At 54.5% G+C, this 15,122-nt stretch overlaps 6 protein-coding genes across 6 annotated transcripts; 3 read left to right on the top strand and 3 right to left on the bottom strand.

Moving 5' to 3' along the window:
- Positions 1 to 52: 52 nt before the first annotated feature.
- On the top strand, positions 53 to 1,555 carry KRP23_11353 (Ankyrin-3; the record flags this gene model as incomplete). The annotated part of the gene is made up of 1 exon (XM_067881894.1): positions 53 to 1,555. One exon carries the CDS (start codon positions 53 to 55, stop codon positions 1,553 to 1,555), a length of 1,503 nt encoding a protein of 500 aa, XP_067740188.1.
- Positions 1,556 to 2,199: 644 nt separating this feature from the next.
- On the top strand, positions 2,200 to 4,272 carry KRP23_11352 (DEAD-box ATP-dependent RNA helicase 3A, chloroplastic; the record flags this gene model as incomplete). The annotated part of the gene is made up of 1 exon (XM_067881893.1): positions 2,200 to 4,272. The coding sequence occupies one exon, from the start codon at positions 2,200 to 2,202 to the stop codon at positions 4,270 to 4,272; it is 2,073 nt and encodes a 690-aa protein (XP_067740187.1).
- A 278-nt stretch (positions 4,273 to 4,550) lies between these two features.
- On the bottom strand, positions 4,551 to 5,294 carry KRP23_11351 (uncharacterized protein; the record flags this gene model as incomplete). Its single annotated transcript, XM_067881892.1, has 1 exon — positions 4,551 to 5,294. The coding sequence occupies one exon, from the start codon at positions 5,292 to 5,294 to the stop codon at positions 4,551 to 4,553; it is 744 nt and encodes a 247-aa protein (XP_067740186.1).
- A 187-nt stretch (positions 5,295 to 5,481) lies between these two features.
- Positions 5,482 to 7,380, bottom strand: KRP23_11350 (CTL-like protein; the record flags this gene model as incomplete). Its single annotated transcript, XM_067881891.1, has 6 exons — positions 5,482 to 5,589; positions 5,774 to 5,895; positions 5,966 to 6,055; positions 6,131 to 6,570; positions 6,639 to 7,171; positions 7,240 to 7,380. 6 exons carry the CDS (start codon positions 7,378 to 7,380, stop codon positions 5,482 to 5,484), a joined length of 1,434 nt encoding a protein of 477 aa, XP_067740185.1.
- A 41-nt stretch (positions 7,381 to 7,421) lies between these two features.
- Positions 7,422 to 13,896, top strand: KRP23_11349 (uncharacterized protein; the record flags this gene model as incomplete). The annotated part of the gene is made up of 7 exons (XM_067881890.1): positions 7,422 to 7,927; positions 8,016 to 8,184; positions 8,252 to 9,115; positions 9,177 to 9,274; positions 9,345 to 9,911; positions 9,984 to 13,458; positions 13,525 to 13,896. 7 exons carry the CDS (start codon positions 7,422 to 7,424, stop codon positions 13,894 to 13,896), a joined length of 6,051 nt encoding a protein of 2,016 aa, XP_067740184.1.
- A 63-nt stretch (positions 13,897 to 13,959) lies between these two features.
- Positions 13,960 to 15,050, bottom strand: KRP23_11348 (uncharacterized protein; the record flags this gene model as incomplete). Its single annotated transcript, XM_067881889.1, has 2 exons — positions 13,960 to 14,749; positions 14,818 to 15,050. The coding sequence occupies 2 exons, from the start codon at positions 15,048 to 15,050 to the stop codon at positions 13,960 to 13,962; spliced, it is 1,023 nt and encodes a 340-aa protein (XP_067740183.1).
- Between the last annotated feature and the right edge of the window lie 72 nt (positions 15,051 to 15,122).

The following is a 15,122-nucleotide window of genomic DNA, read 5'->3' as shown; positions in this document are numbered from 1 at the left end:
TAATCCACGCCAAACGTTGACAGTCGCGTACAGAGCAATTGCCTCGTTAGCCATGGGTGGCTTCATCTCCAGGAATTCGGTGGCCCCGCAGCAACCGCTCTCTGTAGTGGCGGCTGGTGCAGTCTCGCAGAATACGAAAGCAACGAAGAACAAGCGGCACAAATTCAATACGTTGGTACCAGAACCGCAAGCACCGAGTCAGCCTTCACAAAGCATATCCCGAAGTACGGCTACCTCAAATCCTTCCGCGACAAACGAGAATTTGAGCCGTGCAGATCTACGCGTGCAGTTTTTGAAGGCTGTGAAGCGTGGAGACGTCCCTGAAATGGCGAACCTGCTGCAACGATACCAGCAGTCAAGACCCCAGAGCCCAGATTCTCACGAGGACGAGAGTGAAGAGGGAGCCTACGAGGATCTGATCAACATCCGTGGAATGTGGGAAAGCACACCGTTGATCTCTGCTGCTCAGTATGCACACTCCGACGCTGCGCTATGGTTGCTGAACCATGGTGCTAGCCCGCACGCTTGCAACGAAAAAGCTGTGACAGCGCTCCTGTTGGCCAGTCTTGAGGGGTTGACATCCGTCGCTGTGCGACTTCTACAAGCCGTCAAGACTGTGTCTGATGCTTTGCCCATCGACAAACAGATTGGAGTCGTGTATAACTCAGCTGCGGACGTCAATGTAAGACTGAGCCCTCTTCTGGCAGCTAGCATGAATGGCCACGTGAACATTGTTCGACTCTTGCTAGACCACGGTGCCGCGGTAAACCAACAAGTGATCACTATCGCTGGTTCTGGATCGTCAACAAGCTCCGTCACTTCTTCGGAGGGCTCTACCGCACTGCTACTTGCAGCACGATATGGTCACGATAGCGTGGTGACTCTGCTCCTGGAACGAGGTGCGGACTACAGTTTAGTTGACGGTGCGACCGATACTTCAGCGCTACTGTCAGCATGCGAGCACGGCCATGAAGAATGTGGGCTATTGCTTTTCGAATCGATGGTGTCAGGAACCAAGCCACGGCTTTCCAGTGACGCAGAGACCGAAAAATGGCAAACTCCCAATCGCCAAGGTTTCACTGCCCTGCACTTTGCAGCAGCCAACGGATTGCTGAAGGTCTGTGAGGCCTTGTTATCATATCTAAAAGCACAGCAACAGACTCTAGAAGATGAGGTGTTGGCGATTGCGTTCGTGAATGCCCGCGCTGGAGCTCGACGGGAAAGTGCATTGCTACTAGCAGTTCGAAAGCGTCAACACGAGGTGGCTCGAATACTGTTGGAAGCGGGAGCTGACGCAGAACTGGCGGATCGAGGGGGAAATACAGCCACGCAAGTATTAGCTCGCAACAAACAAGACCAGTTGCTTCAGTTGTGCGAGGCTGCTATTAGTAAGTCACAGCGCCAGCTTTCAAGGGCATCGCCAACTATTGAAGATCTACTGCCTATAGCTACAGGATCACGCAAAGAAGAAGAACTTCGAGCAGCCGAATCGCACGCCAAGACTGGTACGGATGCTGTCACGTCCGAGGGTGGTATCGATGGTGATGACCGATGACCGAGAGCCTTCTGGTAGATCTCGACGAGCAGATCTGCAGACTTATGCCGATATGAACACGAGCAAACCGTGCGAAGTCATCGTGCTCCGCATCAACAAGACGCAGCAGCAGAATTGTTCAGCTCTCGAAGCTTCAGAAACAACTCCATCGTCATCAATACTGCTCGGAAACGACAGCAAAAAGAGAAACGCCGCCCCGGATGTGGATGTAAGGTGCCAATGGACTGCTGCGCATTCTGTGTGCTGCAAAAGGCAAGGCCGTGCATACCCCGTCGACAAAATACGGCATCGGTGCTCGTCTAACAGAAATGGATCCTTGGGGTGGTGGACCAACACGTTGATCTCAGCAACTGCACAAATTCGTTTGCTCCATGCATGGTAGTCAAATTGTAGCAAGTAGAATGCCCCCACGAGTAGCGTAGTCACCGCATTCGGCTGCGCTGCAGCAGGCAGGCAGGGTGTCAAGCTCGCACGAGCAGAACGGAACACCAGCCGCTGGCCGCCGGAACAACCTCGACTTCACTTGCTTTCACTATGGTCTCCTCCCAGCCACCCGATTCGCAGCCCAGTCTCTGGCACACTTCTAGCAGCGCTCCCAACCTCTCGCTCTTCACTCTTCATCGTCACTGACCTCATCGTCTCGGATGTTGCCGCTCGCCGTCTCCCTTCGCCGCCTGGCTGGCCGCTCGGCCGCCATGGCTGTGCGCCGTGCCGCACCTATTGCCGCTCGCTCGTCCTCTGCTGTGCGCGTGCTCGCCGCGGTGCCCAACGCGTCTGTGGCCTGGTACTCGTCGGCGCCCCTGGACTTTGGCGCAACAGCCGTCGCGGAGATCGAGGATGCTGAGGACGTGGTGCTGGAGCCGCTGCCGCTGCAGCAGGGATTCGTGGACCAGAAGCCCATCGAGGACTTCAACCTGTCGCAGGAGTCGCAGCGCAACCTGCGCAAGGCCGGCGTGACGCACCTCTTCCCCGTGCAGACGCAGTCGTTCGACGTCATGATGAAGGGCTCCGACATCATGGGTCGCTCTAAGACCGGCTCGGGCAAGACGCTCGCCTTCGCGCTGCCCATCATCGAGACCATCCAGGCCAACCGCAAGAACACGCGCAATCCGCAGGCGCTCGTGCTGCTGCCCACGCGCGAGCTCGCGCAGCAGGTGCACGACGAGGTGCAACGCGTGGCCCCGCAGCTGCGCACGGTGAACGTCGTGGGCGGCGTGTCGTACACGGTGCAGGAGAACCACCTGCGTCGCGGCGTGGACATTCTCGTGGGCACGCCCGGCCGCATCATGGACTTGGTGGAGAAGGGATCGCTCTCGCTTGAGGACGTCGACGTGGCTGTGCTGGACGAGGCTGACATGATGCTCAAGTTCGGCTTCCAGGAGGCCGTGGAGACCATTCTAGGCTGGGTGCCCAATGGAGGACAGACGGTCATGTGGTCGGCAACCTTCCCCAAGTGGGTGAGCACCATGGCGCGCAAGTTCCTCAAGGAGCCCGTGTCGATCGATCTCGTTGGCGAGAACGACAACCAGGTGCCGACCACGGTGACACACAAGGCTATTAACGCCCCGTCGCGTGACCGTATCCAAGTACTCGAGAATGTGTTGCGTCTGCACGCGCACGACGGCCAGACGCTTGTGTTTACGGAGACCAAGCAGGAGGCCGACGAGATTGCCAACTCGCTGCCCGGCCAGGACGCTCGTGCGCTGCACGGCGACCTCTCGCAGGGCATGCGCACGTCCACGATGAACGGGTTCCGCAGTGGCAACGTCAAGACGCTGGTGTGCACGGACATTGCTGCTCGTGGTCTCGACATTGCCAACGTGGAGCTTGTGGTTCAGTACCGTCTTCCGAGCGACAAGGAGAGCTTTGTGCACCGTGCCGGACGTACTGGTCGTGCCGGACGTTCGGGCACGAACATCGTGTTCTTTGACCGCAACGACGCGGGCGACGTGCTGGACTTTGAGCGTCGCTACAAATTTAAGTTCGTTCACGCTGCCTCGCCTCGCCCGGAGCAGATGATCACTGGCGCTCTGGAAGATGTGAACAAGCAGCTGACGTCGCTGCCTAAGGCGAACGCGGAGTTGTTCGATGAAACTGCTCAGGCGATGATCGAGGAGCAGGGCCCGGGTGTGCTTAGCGCTGCTCTTGCTCTGCTGTGCGGTTTCGACGCGAAGAAGCTGACGGCGCTTTCGATGCTGACGGGTCGCTACCGCATGCAGACCGTGGAGGTGGAAGGCGTGCAAGGCGCCCGCGAACTCAACACCCTGCTGTCATCGTTCATGGACGACCGCGTGGACATCTACCCGGTGGAGGGTGGCAAGCTCGTGTTCGACATCCCGCAGGGCAAGCTGGAGAAGCTGCAAGAGCACCTGACCGCTGCGTCACCGGGTGAAGAGGTGACAGTGACTTCTGCTGTGGAATTCCCGCGCCTGCTGATCGACAGGTCCAGCCGCAACAACAACGGCGGTGGCCGATTCAATTCGCGTGGTGGGCGCAACAACAACTCGCGCGGCTACTCGAACAACCGCTTCGGAGGCAACAAGCGCGAGGGCGGCAACAACTGGAAGCGCAACAACGACCGCGACGGAGGCTTCCGCCGCAACAACAACAGCTACGACTCGTCCTTCTCGAAGGGCCGTTCCTCGACCCGCAGCAGCTTCGGCCGCTTCAGCGAGGGTGGCCGCAGCAACTCCAACAAGTACGAGGACTCGTGGTAAAACGGACAAGTTGGCCAGTGGATAGATAGAGACGCACATGGTGCTACTCGTCAGCACTGGCCGGCGTCCGAGGAGATGCATTGAGGGAATGTTTTGTATTTTAGATAGTGAGAACCACAGCTAGACATGCCCAGCAAGCGGCAGCCAGCATTCGGTTGTGATTTTGATTTGATAGAGCCACGGATATTCAGCCAAATGACAACCAAAACAAAAAGAAGATTCATGTTCATCACTAGCTCCTCATAAATACTTGCCTATTTACACTGCAGACCAGCTACTTATCCTCTCGGTGTCGCTTGCAGGGGGTGGCCATTGCCAACGTCTGAGAATCCGCGCGCGCGAATGTAGTGCAGCGTGTCGTCAGAGAGCCGAGTGGAGGAAGCCGAAAAGCGCATGTCGGGCATGGACGCCGCGCGGAAGTCGATCCGATCCTGGCGCGTCTTGAGCGGCACCACTTGCACTGCGCGCGACGAGCTTGCGACGACGTCGAGTGCTTCGCTGATCGAGTCGAGGCCGAGAAAGAGCCCCACGGACTTGTCGATGTCCGGTCCGTCGCACGCGCAGAAATGCGCGTACTCGGCCACTAGGCGCACGAGGTCGCGCAGGAAGTGTGTGAGCTCCAGCATGCGCGAGGCGCCGTACTTGGTCGCGTCGAGCACCACCATGCGTCGCGTGGGCAGGCGCGACTGCTTGAGCTTCTCCACGAACGGGTGGCAGTCAGGGCAGTCGCGGCACTCGAGCAGCAGCGCCTCGCGCAGGCGCTTGAACTCTCGGAAGCGGCGCTCGGCGTGGAAGACGTCACCCGTGAGCTGATGACACGTTTCGATCTCGTACACGAAGCGCGTCTTCTTGAGCGACGTGGGCGCCTCCTTCTCCTCGCGGCGGAACCGCAGCACCTGCACAGCCAGCGGCGACTGTGTTGGCGACGGGGACTCTAGCCGCACCGGCTTGAGGTCCACCTGGATCTCCACAAGCGATTGCGAGATCTCGTCCACCACGCGTCGCTGGAGAAGCTGCACCATCTCGCTTGCAGCTTGTGGTCTTGGCGGTATGTTTGGAAATGATCGACTTGACGCACAGAAGCGGAGCTGCTCTCGTCGGACTTTCACTTACAGCAATTTTTCAGCCACTCAAAAACGCGGAAAGTGCATTTTCAAGCCAATCGACAGTAGCACAAAATGATATTCATCGATTGCATGCATGATGCACCTACACCATGTGCGTGGGGAAGCTCAGCAAGTCTGGCTGGAGGCGGCTCCAGGCCTCCACGATCCGCGCGTGCTCGTCCGGGTGCGAGCGCTGCAATGCCGCCGGGTCCTGATCACAACGACGCGATGTTAGCCATGGGCAGAAGACATGAGAAAATGGAGCGCGGCTGGGATGGCCTGTTTCCGACCAGGGTGTATCCTCGTCGGGTTCGTCGTCTGGCTGACTGACCAGACGACTTGCAAGCGAGTGCCACTCCGCGCCCCAGCAGTGCCGACAGGTTGACAAGACGTACCTCAGCGAAGCACACAAAGATCGTAGCGACGATCGAGTCCAGGATCGAAGACATGATCGTGCACATGGCGTACCCGATGGACCCGCAGGCCACGAACGTCAAGATGCAAACGTTGAAAGTCTCTGCGGACCGAACACAACAGTTAGACGAGCAATAGGTTCTTCTACGAAGCAATATACGACTGGTACGCACGGCATTCTCCCGGGTGTTTGGCCAACTCGTCCGGCGTGCACCGCAGCGCTAGGTACAACCACGCCGACCCGACGACCCCCGACACCGTGCCTGCGAGAAAGAGAGAGCGTTGTCAGATCTGCGGTCAGAGATGGCCACGATTTCTACAAGGCAAGGTGAACGCACCGACAACCAGGCACCCCACCGCTAGGACGCTCGAGATGAGAGAGTCGTTCAGCAGCGCTGTCCAGCCCCGGTCCCGGAAGAGCTGCATGGTGTCCGTGCCAGCTAGTCGAAAGTCCTTCCCGTACAGCGCCACTTGGCAAAACGCGTACTTGTTAAAGTACTGCATGTTGCGCATGACCAGCTTGACCAAAAACTCTAGGCAGGCGTTGGCGCTGCCCTTGGCCTTCCGCCGAGGAGTCGACAGCAGCAGAGTGTGCAGTGCGTTCAGTGCAGCGACTACCAGTGATCCGACGCAGATTGAGCCGAGAGACGTCGTGAGCGCGCGGGTTTGCGCCCGCTGGATCGTGTTCACATCGTGCGCGCCGAACCACCACTCGCCCACTGCGCCAGCAGTAACGCAGTGCACCACATTCTTCGCAACCTGCACAAACCAGTAGAAGCTGCAATTTACAAGACCCACCTCGTAAGTACACTTTTCAAAGCATCCATGAAACGAGTAGGAAGGTACCTGAGCAGCATGAAGAAGAAACACACGTTCCCAAAAGAGCTCGAGTCATGGAGGTGCCCCACAGCCTTGGCAAGCACACCCACAACCGCCGCACCCCAGATCATGACCCACACTCCCTGTGCCAGTAGCGCCATGTACGCTGAGGTGATGACCCCAGGAAACACCCGCAGGATACGCGATGCTGCAGTTAAGTTCGACGCCGCGAAGGCGATCGACCGACGCACGGACGCGTAGTACGTGACGATCGTGAGGGCGAAGAAGAGGTTGATGAAGCCAATGGCCTTGCCGGCCATGCCGGAGTCATAGAAAGCTGCCAGCGAGGCCACAACGAAGGCCACGATGCTGGCCTTCAGCGTCCAGGAGATGACTCGCTCGGCGTGGTTCTGCAGCACCTGCAGCCACAGTGCCGACACCCCGCCGCCAATGCACGTCGTCGCCAGGAAGATGAGGACAATCTTGAGGCCGTGCGACGAATCGTCCTCATGATGCACGGTGAAGTAGATGCTCGAGACGTTCGGGAGGCCAAAGAAGAGCTGCGAAATCGAGGGAAACAACACGTTTAGACGTATCTGATTAGGCTTTTACTGCAGTGAGACCGTACCGCGATGAAGCTCACGACTGCCAAATTCGCCGCAAAGGCCACCGCGAAGAAGTGGTCCTTGCGCTCGTCGCGACGTCCTGTTGGCAGCTGCTGTGGCACCTTCTCCAGCAGCACCTCCTCGTCCGCACGATCCAGCTCCATGATGCCTTCTTCTGCTGGAAGAACAATCGGATTTGGCGAAAATGGCGGATATTTCGACCAATCACAAGACGGCGGGAGTTTCGTTGAAGTTGCCGACCATCATTCGTCGATTCCGCACCGCACGGCGCACTCGGAAGATGGCCGAGTTCCTGACCAACTTGACGCTGGACGGCGTGCGCGAGGGCGCCTACATGCTGTGCAAGCACTCGGACGACCTGCTGGGTCACCACGCGCGCCAGGTCTTCCGCGAGAAGGCGGCGTCCATGCGCGCCGAGAACAGCATCTACTACTACCTCAAGGACCTCATGAAGAAGTTCGGGTCGCAGCAGCACGCGCCCAAGATCAAGAAGACGGCGCATGGGGAGCCGCCGCAGCTCGTGCTGGAGGCGCATGAGTTCCGCAAGCTCGTGGCGAGCGACCCGGCCTTCGAGAGCGCCATCCCCAGCGACCAGGTGGACGCGCTCTTTCACCGCATCGAATGCGACTGCCAGAAGCTACTGCTGCACAGAGACTTCGTAGAGTTCTGTCTGCTGGACCAGGACCAACTGTACGTAGGCTAGTGTTGTTGCCGCTGTGGCTATGATGTAGTTGCTGATCTTGTCTGGGTACGTATTGTTTTGCTGTTTGATTGACAGCCGACTGCTGCTTTTCAAGTATCGGAAGCATCTGAGGAGCTTGGACTTGACGGATAATGAGATCGCAGACACGTTCAAGCGACTGACACCTCCTGATGGTTCGGCGATGGCCCCCGAGCTGTTTCATGCGGCTATCATGCGAGATTTAGACGTTGCACTCACAACTGGAGTACGTTGCAATTTGACTGGGATGTAGTGGACTTCTATCGTTATTGAACTAATTCTTGTGTACAAAGGAACTCGCGTTTGTGATGGATCTTATGGACTCGGATAAAGATGGTATGGTGAAAGTGCACGACCTCGAGCTGCTCCTCAAGGATGAAAGGGCGGCCGAAGAGCTTGTGCACCCTTGTCGAGAGAACGGCGTCGTCGATATTAAGATATCAACAAACAGCGTTGAGGAAGTTACCCTACGAAGGGATAACTATGCCCAACTGTTCCCAAAACTGCAGGATGAGAGCAACACCAGTCCTATGCACCTCTGGTTTCGGACAGCGGCGAAGGAGGATGGGAAGTCTGCTATCTCCAATATTAAGTACGCTGCAAGTTCTCGCGACACGGACCTGGTGTCAAAAGGATACACGTGTTTGCAGCAAGATATAAATCGGAACGGTGCCTTCGGGAAGCACAAGTACATTTGGACAAGCTTGGTACCATCAAGTACGCAAATGACTAACGAATTGATTGGGCTGTCGCTCACGAGCGGAGATTTGAGTGACAAGAACACTGCAAGACTGTGGCTTCCACGTCATCGCGGATTTAAATTGGTTCCAGGGAACTTGAACGAGAAAAACCCTAAGCATGGCGTCTTCTTGTGGTTGCGGCGCCGGCGCACATTATCGAGCCAGGATCTGGTTGAACCTCCTCAAATCGACCTTGCTATTGCATCACCGCGCACTAGGGCGAATCTGCATCGTCACATCGACGACTTAGAGGCCCAAGTACGGAAAACACTGCGGCGGAACTGCCCAATTGATCAAGACTGCTCGTTAAACTTCAATCGCCTGTTTGAGGAGTTTGATCCGAAGAAGGTTCGAGCCATTACCAAGCAAGCTGTATTGAGTGGGATTGAGACGTTTGGGATCAAAATGGACAAAAAGGTGAGACTGGTTGCATGACGTGTATTATGGCTCAAAAGTAACTGTGTGATTCTGCTTGTAGGATTTCCGCCTTGTTTGGGAGCGGATCAACCCTTTTGAAGCTAAAGTCGTTCACGTTGGCACGTTTGGACAGTTTCTGGAACTCACGGACTTCGAAATGTAAGAACATGCGTTTTCATGAACCGAACGTAGACTGAATACTAATGTTCACTGTTATGTGCCTTTGAAGTGATGAGGTGGTGAACTCGTTGCAGCGTACGATGACCACGCGCTTTGGCTATCATGTTCCAAACTACAGATTGATTTTTCAGTCGTACAACACACTCGGAGACGGGAAGCTCAGCCGGTCCGATTTTCAACGCATTTTTGCGACTAACCAGCTGAGCTTCACGAACGGTGAACTCGGCAAAGTTATCCAGCGTTTTGATGTCAACAAAGACGGCGTCGTCGATTATTCGGACTTCTTGAGCTACATTACTGGTATATGCGACGCATCAGCTAGATCGGCAGGTCGAATCGCAGAGGCAGCAGAGGAATTCCGAACATGGGCTCTTGAAAAGCAGAACAAGAAGTTGGCAAAAGACGGTAATATCGATTCGGCATCTGCGTGGCGCTCGTTGAAGCCCAAGCACGGTCGACTTGATTCCGAAACCATTAACCATATATTGCGGCAGCGACGAAAACGGTTAAATGCGGAGCAAATCCACCTCCTGCAAGTATTGATGGCTCCAGCGACGAACGGGGAGGTAAACCAGGCAGCCTTCCACGCGTTCGTCAATCACGTGCCTAAGAAAATGTACGTTCATGCACTTGCAGTATCGATAGCGCAATAGGCTAACTGTTTTTATACTGGTATGTTGTATTACAGCTCAACGATGGTTTATGAGTTGAGAAAATTAGTTGATTCCGGACCCGTGAAGTCTGACATTGACGAGATTTACAACCGCCTCAACATCGAGGCCAATGGCAAACTGTCGCTTATAACTTTCTCCCAGCAGTTAAATGCCTTGGCTGTGGAAAAATCTACACGACAGGTAGACTTGAAAGACCTGGCGTATGTAGTTCAGTGGACGGGGGCAAATTGTGGCGGGGATGGTGCAGTGCTCATTGACCGCTTCCTGGCTGTGATTCGAGAAAACCAGGACCGCAGAAACATGAAAAGTGAATTTGTCACGCACTATGACAGCCCGCAGTTCCTTGAGGGCGTGAATCTTCTTCGTGATGAGCTGAAGCGATGTGCCAAAACTCCGGACGGAAAATTCGACTACATGGTACCATTCCGCCTCTTTGACAAGGACAATACGGGGGAGATCATTCTGTCTGAGTTTGAAGTGGCCATTCGCGAGCTTGGCGTGGATAAGTATCTGACGGATCAAGAAGTTAAAGGGTTGATGCGACGTTTTGATCCCAACTCATCTGGAGCAATTACTTTCGAGGAGTTTCTCCGCTTCAATCTTGCCGAGTCATCGTCATCGTCAAGTAGGAGGCTCAATATTGCGGTTCTACCAGATCCAGTTCTGCAGCGCATTCTTGAAGACATTATCATCAATGAGCGGCTCACGAGCGAAAATGTTGGAGCGTACTGCGGGTCAATCAAACGGATGTTTGGAATAATTGACAAGGACACTACGGGTTTGGTCCCAGCAGACCGCTTTATTGAGACGCTCAAAGATATGAGTGTTGCCGTAACGAAACCAGATCTGGACATATTAGTGAAGGAGTTTGCGGGTGATGACGATATTACTGGTGATGTTCAATACCTACTGTTTTGCGAAGCCATCGTACAGAAGTGCCAGCAAAGCGGGGAAGTGCAGCAAGTGATGGAGTCACCTCCGTCGGAGATTCTCAGCTTGCTGAAAACTTTACATCAGCAGTACAACCAAGCAAAGCAAAAACTAGAAGCAAGCGGCCACGACTTCGACATTGATCGAGCGTTTGGCCTTGAGAAAGACTCTGTCAAATGCGTTTTCGTCTCTATCGACGACTTTAAAGATGTTCTTTGGGCTGCAGGAGTGCACCATCCATATTTGCGCGAAGAGCTTGAGGTCATGATGAACTGCTTCCAATTGCACCAAAATTCAGGATTTAACGTTGCAATGTTTCGCAAATTCCTGTCCAAGGGTCCAAGTGCCTTCTTTGCCGGCAATTCTGGAGGCCTGGATAATCATATTGACCGACTTCTAGGAGAACTTCAATCGTTCTTGTCCACCGGGAAAGATGCAGGCGAGCGGCTATTTGGCCTTTTTTCGGAGCTCGATTCCGACTCGAGCGGGTTCATCTCTCACGGTGAGTTTTTACAGCTTCTCCAAAGAGCTGGGTTCCGACACTTCCTCAGTTCAGAAGACGAACAACTTCTACTACAATTCTTGGATACCAACGGTGACGGCGCAATATCCTACACGGAGTTTGTTACATTTGCCAAGCATGCGGATGAGAAACCGAAGCCAGTCGTCGAAAACAAATCTAGCACCTCATCGTTACCGTCTCCAACAAAATCGGTCATAGGAGATGGGGCACCTTGTACATCACCTACACTCGCATCTCAAACTCCTGGTTCCCCAACGCCAGGGTCGCCGGCAAAAGATTTATCTGCTAGTATGGCACTAGCCAGTCCAACAAAGCCCGACCAGGATGAGCGGCCACACACCCTTGTATTAAACCAGATCGGCAAGCTGAATAGGTCCTTGCGTCCGCCATTCCCCTTCACCAAATATTTCAGCAAATATCGTGTGAAGCCAAACGAAGCACGAGTGAAAGTTCGAGTGTTCGAGAAGGTCATCGACAAATTCTTGGACCGATTAGTGATTCAGCGCATCGTCTACAGCATGAAGGATATGGACATCGAGTTGCTTGTGCAGGCTTATGCTACGGCAAGCGACGAAGGTGCACTGATCAACTATGAAGTTTTTCTCGGAGATGTGGTCAAAGCACAGGAAAAGGCAGCAGTATCGAGTGCTGACAGCGATTCTAGTAGCAGTGAAAGCGACGGCGAGCTTTCTTGCAGCAGTGATGAAGAGGAACGAACAGTAGCGAAGGCTTCGAAGGCGGTTGGGTCTGTTTTACTCCAAGCAATCCAGCACGTTCATAAAACTCCGGCAGAGCTAGACGCGCTGAAATCGTTATTGACTACTCTAAGCAAAGACATATCTGCAAAGAAGCAAGAAGCCATCAGCGAGAAAAAGATTTACAAACTCCTGATGAGTCTTGCTCTTAGGCTGCGCAACAAGGACGTTGCCAAACTTCTTGCTTGTTTCAAAACGGAGCACTACGGCAGGACCCTTTACGAAGTCAAACCGTTCTTAGCAGCAATTGAAGAGCAAATCAATGCTGCGATAGGTCCACCAAAAGAGAAGGCTCCAGAACCGGTGACTGTCACCACTCCTCCTGTCGAAGTCCAGCCGCTTGCTCCTGCCACTGCTGTTCCTCCGACGCTCGACTCCGCACTCGCGAAAAAGATTTATCGATGCTTCCTTGCAGCAGCTCAGCACAATATCAGTGGGCGAAGACTACTTGAAAAGTGTGATGTAGCGAAAACCGGAAAACTTACTTTGTTGGAGTTTCAAACCGTGCTTCGCTTGATGGGATGCAAGCTCACAGACGCCGAGTTGGAGGCAGTGAAAGCAGCTCTTGGAGATCCGAAATCAGCACAAATCAACTACAGCATTCTGGTACAACAAATGGGTCCTGAACGTCATCATCGGCCACGAAAGCTGCCGGCCGCAAGCGGGGCCACTCTTCACTTTGATCGAGTGCCCGACTATTCAGAGAAGATGCCATCCACTCCCCAGGTTCCAAGCCCAGTTGCTGGTAATCGTCCGTATCGCCCAGAGTCTGGATATCCGATTGCTCAGAAAGAACCCAAGCGCACTTCAATTCCGTTTGAGGAAGCAAGGCGCATCGATAACTTTGTGTCACAGTTCTTTTCGGAGCTTTTACACATGCGGCAGATCGACTTAGCACGGCTTCAGCAGAGCTTCGAACCCTATGACATCAAGTGTGCTGGATTCATTTCCATTGACGCATTCAGCGCAGTGATGAGGAAGCTCGACATTTTCTTGCCAACAGATGTGGCTTCGACAGTGATATCACGATTCACCGCGGTGTCCGACGAGAAATTTGATTATGTAGATTTCTGCCAGGTCGTCGGTGCTTCTCTTCGACCAAAATCGCCACCCCCACGAGTGCATCCTGTACCTCGAGTTGTCCAACCAACACATTATATGCCCAATGCTGACGCCGTGCGGCCTGTTGTTCAAGCACAAACGCAAACGAGCCGTAGTGACCCTGTAGAGAAAGTTACAGTAGAAACGGCAGGCCACAGCTCGAAGCGAGGTTACTCAGAGGTACGTTCCCAGTAGCGTTGCCAAGGTTGCTTGATGCGTGCGTTGTTAACTCGAGTTCGTATCCAGGTGTTCAAATTGAACCTGCCGGTGATTGACATCGACACTAGCGTAAAACCACCAGGGCCCCAGCTTCGTCGAGTCCCATCCAAACGTGACGAAGGAAAAGTGTGCGGATGGAGATGCCCTGTGTGTTTCCATCAACAGACAAGGGCCACAACAACGTGCGAGATTTGTGCCGCACAGAACCCGGCGTCCATAGGATTTCAGAGTCTGCTTCAGTGCTCTGCGTGCGGCTTCCGAAACAAGGCTGATGCACGAACATGCGAGCTGTGTGCGGTAGCTATGCGTCGAGCACAAGCCCCGACGACATGCTCGCCGTCCAAAAAATACTCTGTGCCGCCATCGACGGCAGTCGCGTGCGATGGCTGGCTAGCGTAAAGTTACGTTGGAATTCAAAGGTATCACATTTCTTCGAGCATGCGTGTTCATAAGCTCATGATGTCATGTGATCCTGTGATAGTTTTTGTATTTGTTCGTGGCGAAGTCGAAGTCGCACTGCGGAGACGTCACGCGGAACTTCTTCTTCTTCTGGACAATGAAGTTATAGCGCGTTCGCTGGACCCACCAGATCTCATAGTCGCCCATGCATATCGACCGGGCGCGATCTCCTTGGAAAAACAGCGGCAGGGTCGTGGTGCGAAACCCGTTTGGGTACTGCCCCAGTAGCCGCGTTTGGCTCAAAATGAGCTCGCTTCCCGGTTCGTGCAGCTCCAGGAATGTACCGCAGTGATTCGACAACGCGAAAGCTCCGCCGCACTGGGTGATATAGCTGTTCTGCATGAAGCCCACCGCTACACACGTGTCCCGCTTGCGACCATCGACGGTATAGCAAGATGCGAGTGCGTTAATGGAGTCGTTGTAATCCCAACAAGCAGGTCGCACCACTTCAGCCATCGGTACCAACGCTCGCAGCCGACCGATGCACCCCGAGTTGGTGTAATTCTTCGTGACTGTCAGTCCACTAGCTGTCAACGTCTTCTGAAGGCGGTACGGAACCAGGTCATTGTCAATGTAGCAATTCTGGTCGAAGATCGAGGGGCGGTCTCCAATGCGGCTGACCGACACGTCGAGCGTTGCGCCGGACTCGTCCACGAGCGAGATTTTCTCTGCGATAGTCGCAGATGAGTCCACGTATGCAGGCTCTCCGAAGCGATCGATGCAGCAGTCGACAGCGCGATTACGACAAGGATCCAGCAGCAGCCCGATAACGTACTCGGTGGGCTCGACAAAGCTGTAACAATTGAGCATGGGCGTGAGAGGAACGAACGACATCTTCATATCAAGAGAACCTCGAATAACCTGTAAATGTCCGTGTCGATGGTAGCATTCGGGTCACGCGTGTCGATTTCCACCTCGAGTTCTTGCTGTTCCTCAACGAAAGCGCGCTCTTCCAGTTCGTCCCCTTTGTCCGGTGCAGCGATCACCTGCGCTGCATAATCCGATGTCACCCCAGCCACTGCTGAAGCGGAGCCAAGTACTGCGACGAGGACTAGGAGCACAGACACTGTTCGCGGTGCGCTCAAGCTTTTCATGCCAAGTCTAAAGATTTGGAGACTGACGAGTCAGCGCGTCCTTCCAGCGACTGCGGCCAAATCCGTGGCAGC

This window comes from Phytophthora ramorum, assembly GCF_020800215.1.
Source record: "Phytophthora ramorum isolate Pr-102 chromosome Unknown Phyram_PR-102_s0012, whole genome shotgun sequence".
Classification (NCBI taxonomy): domain Eukaryota; phylum Oomycota; class Peronosporomycetes; order Peronosporales; family Peronosporaceae; genus Phytophthora; species Phytophthora ramorum.
This window is presented reverse-complemented; position numbering and strand designations above follow the sequence as displayed.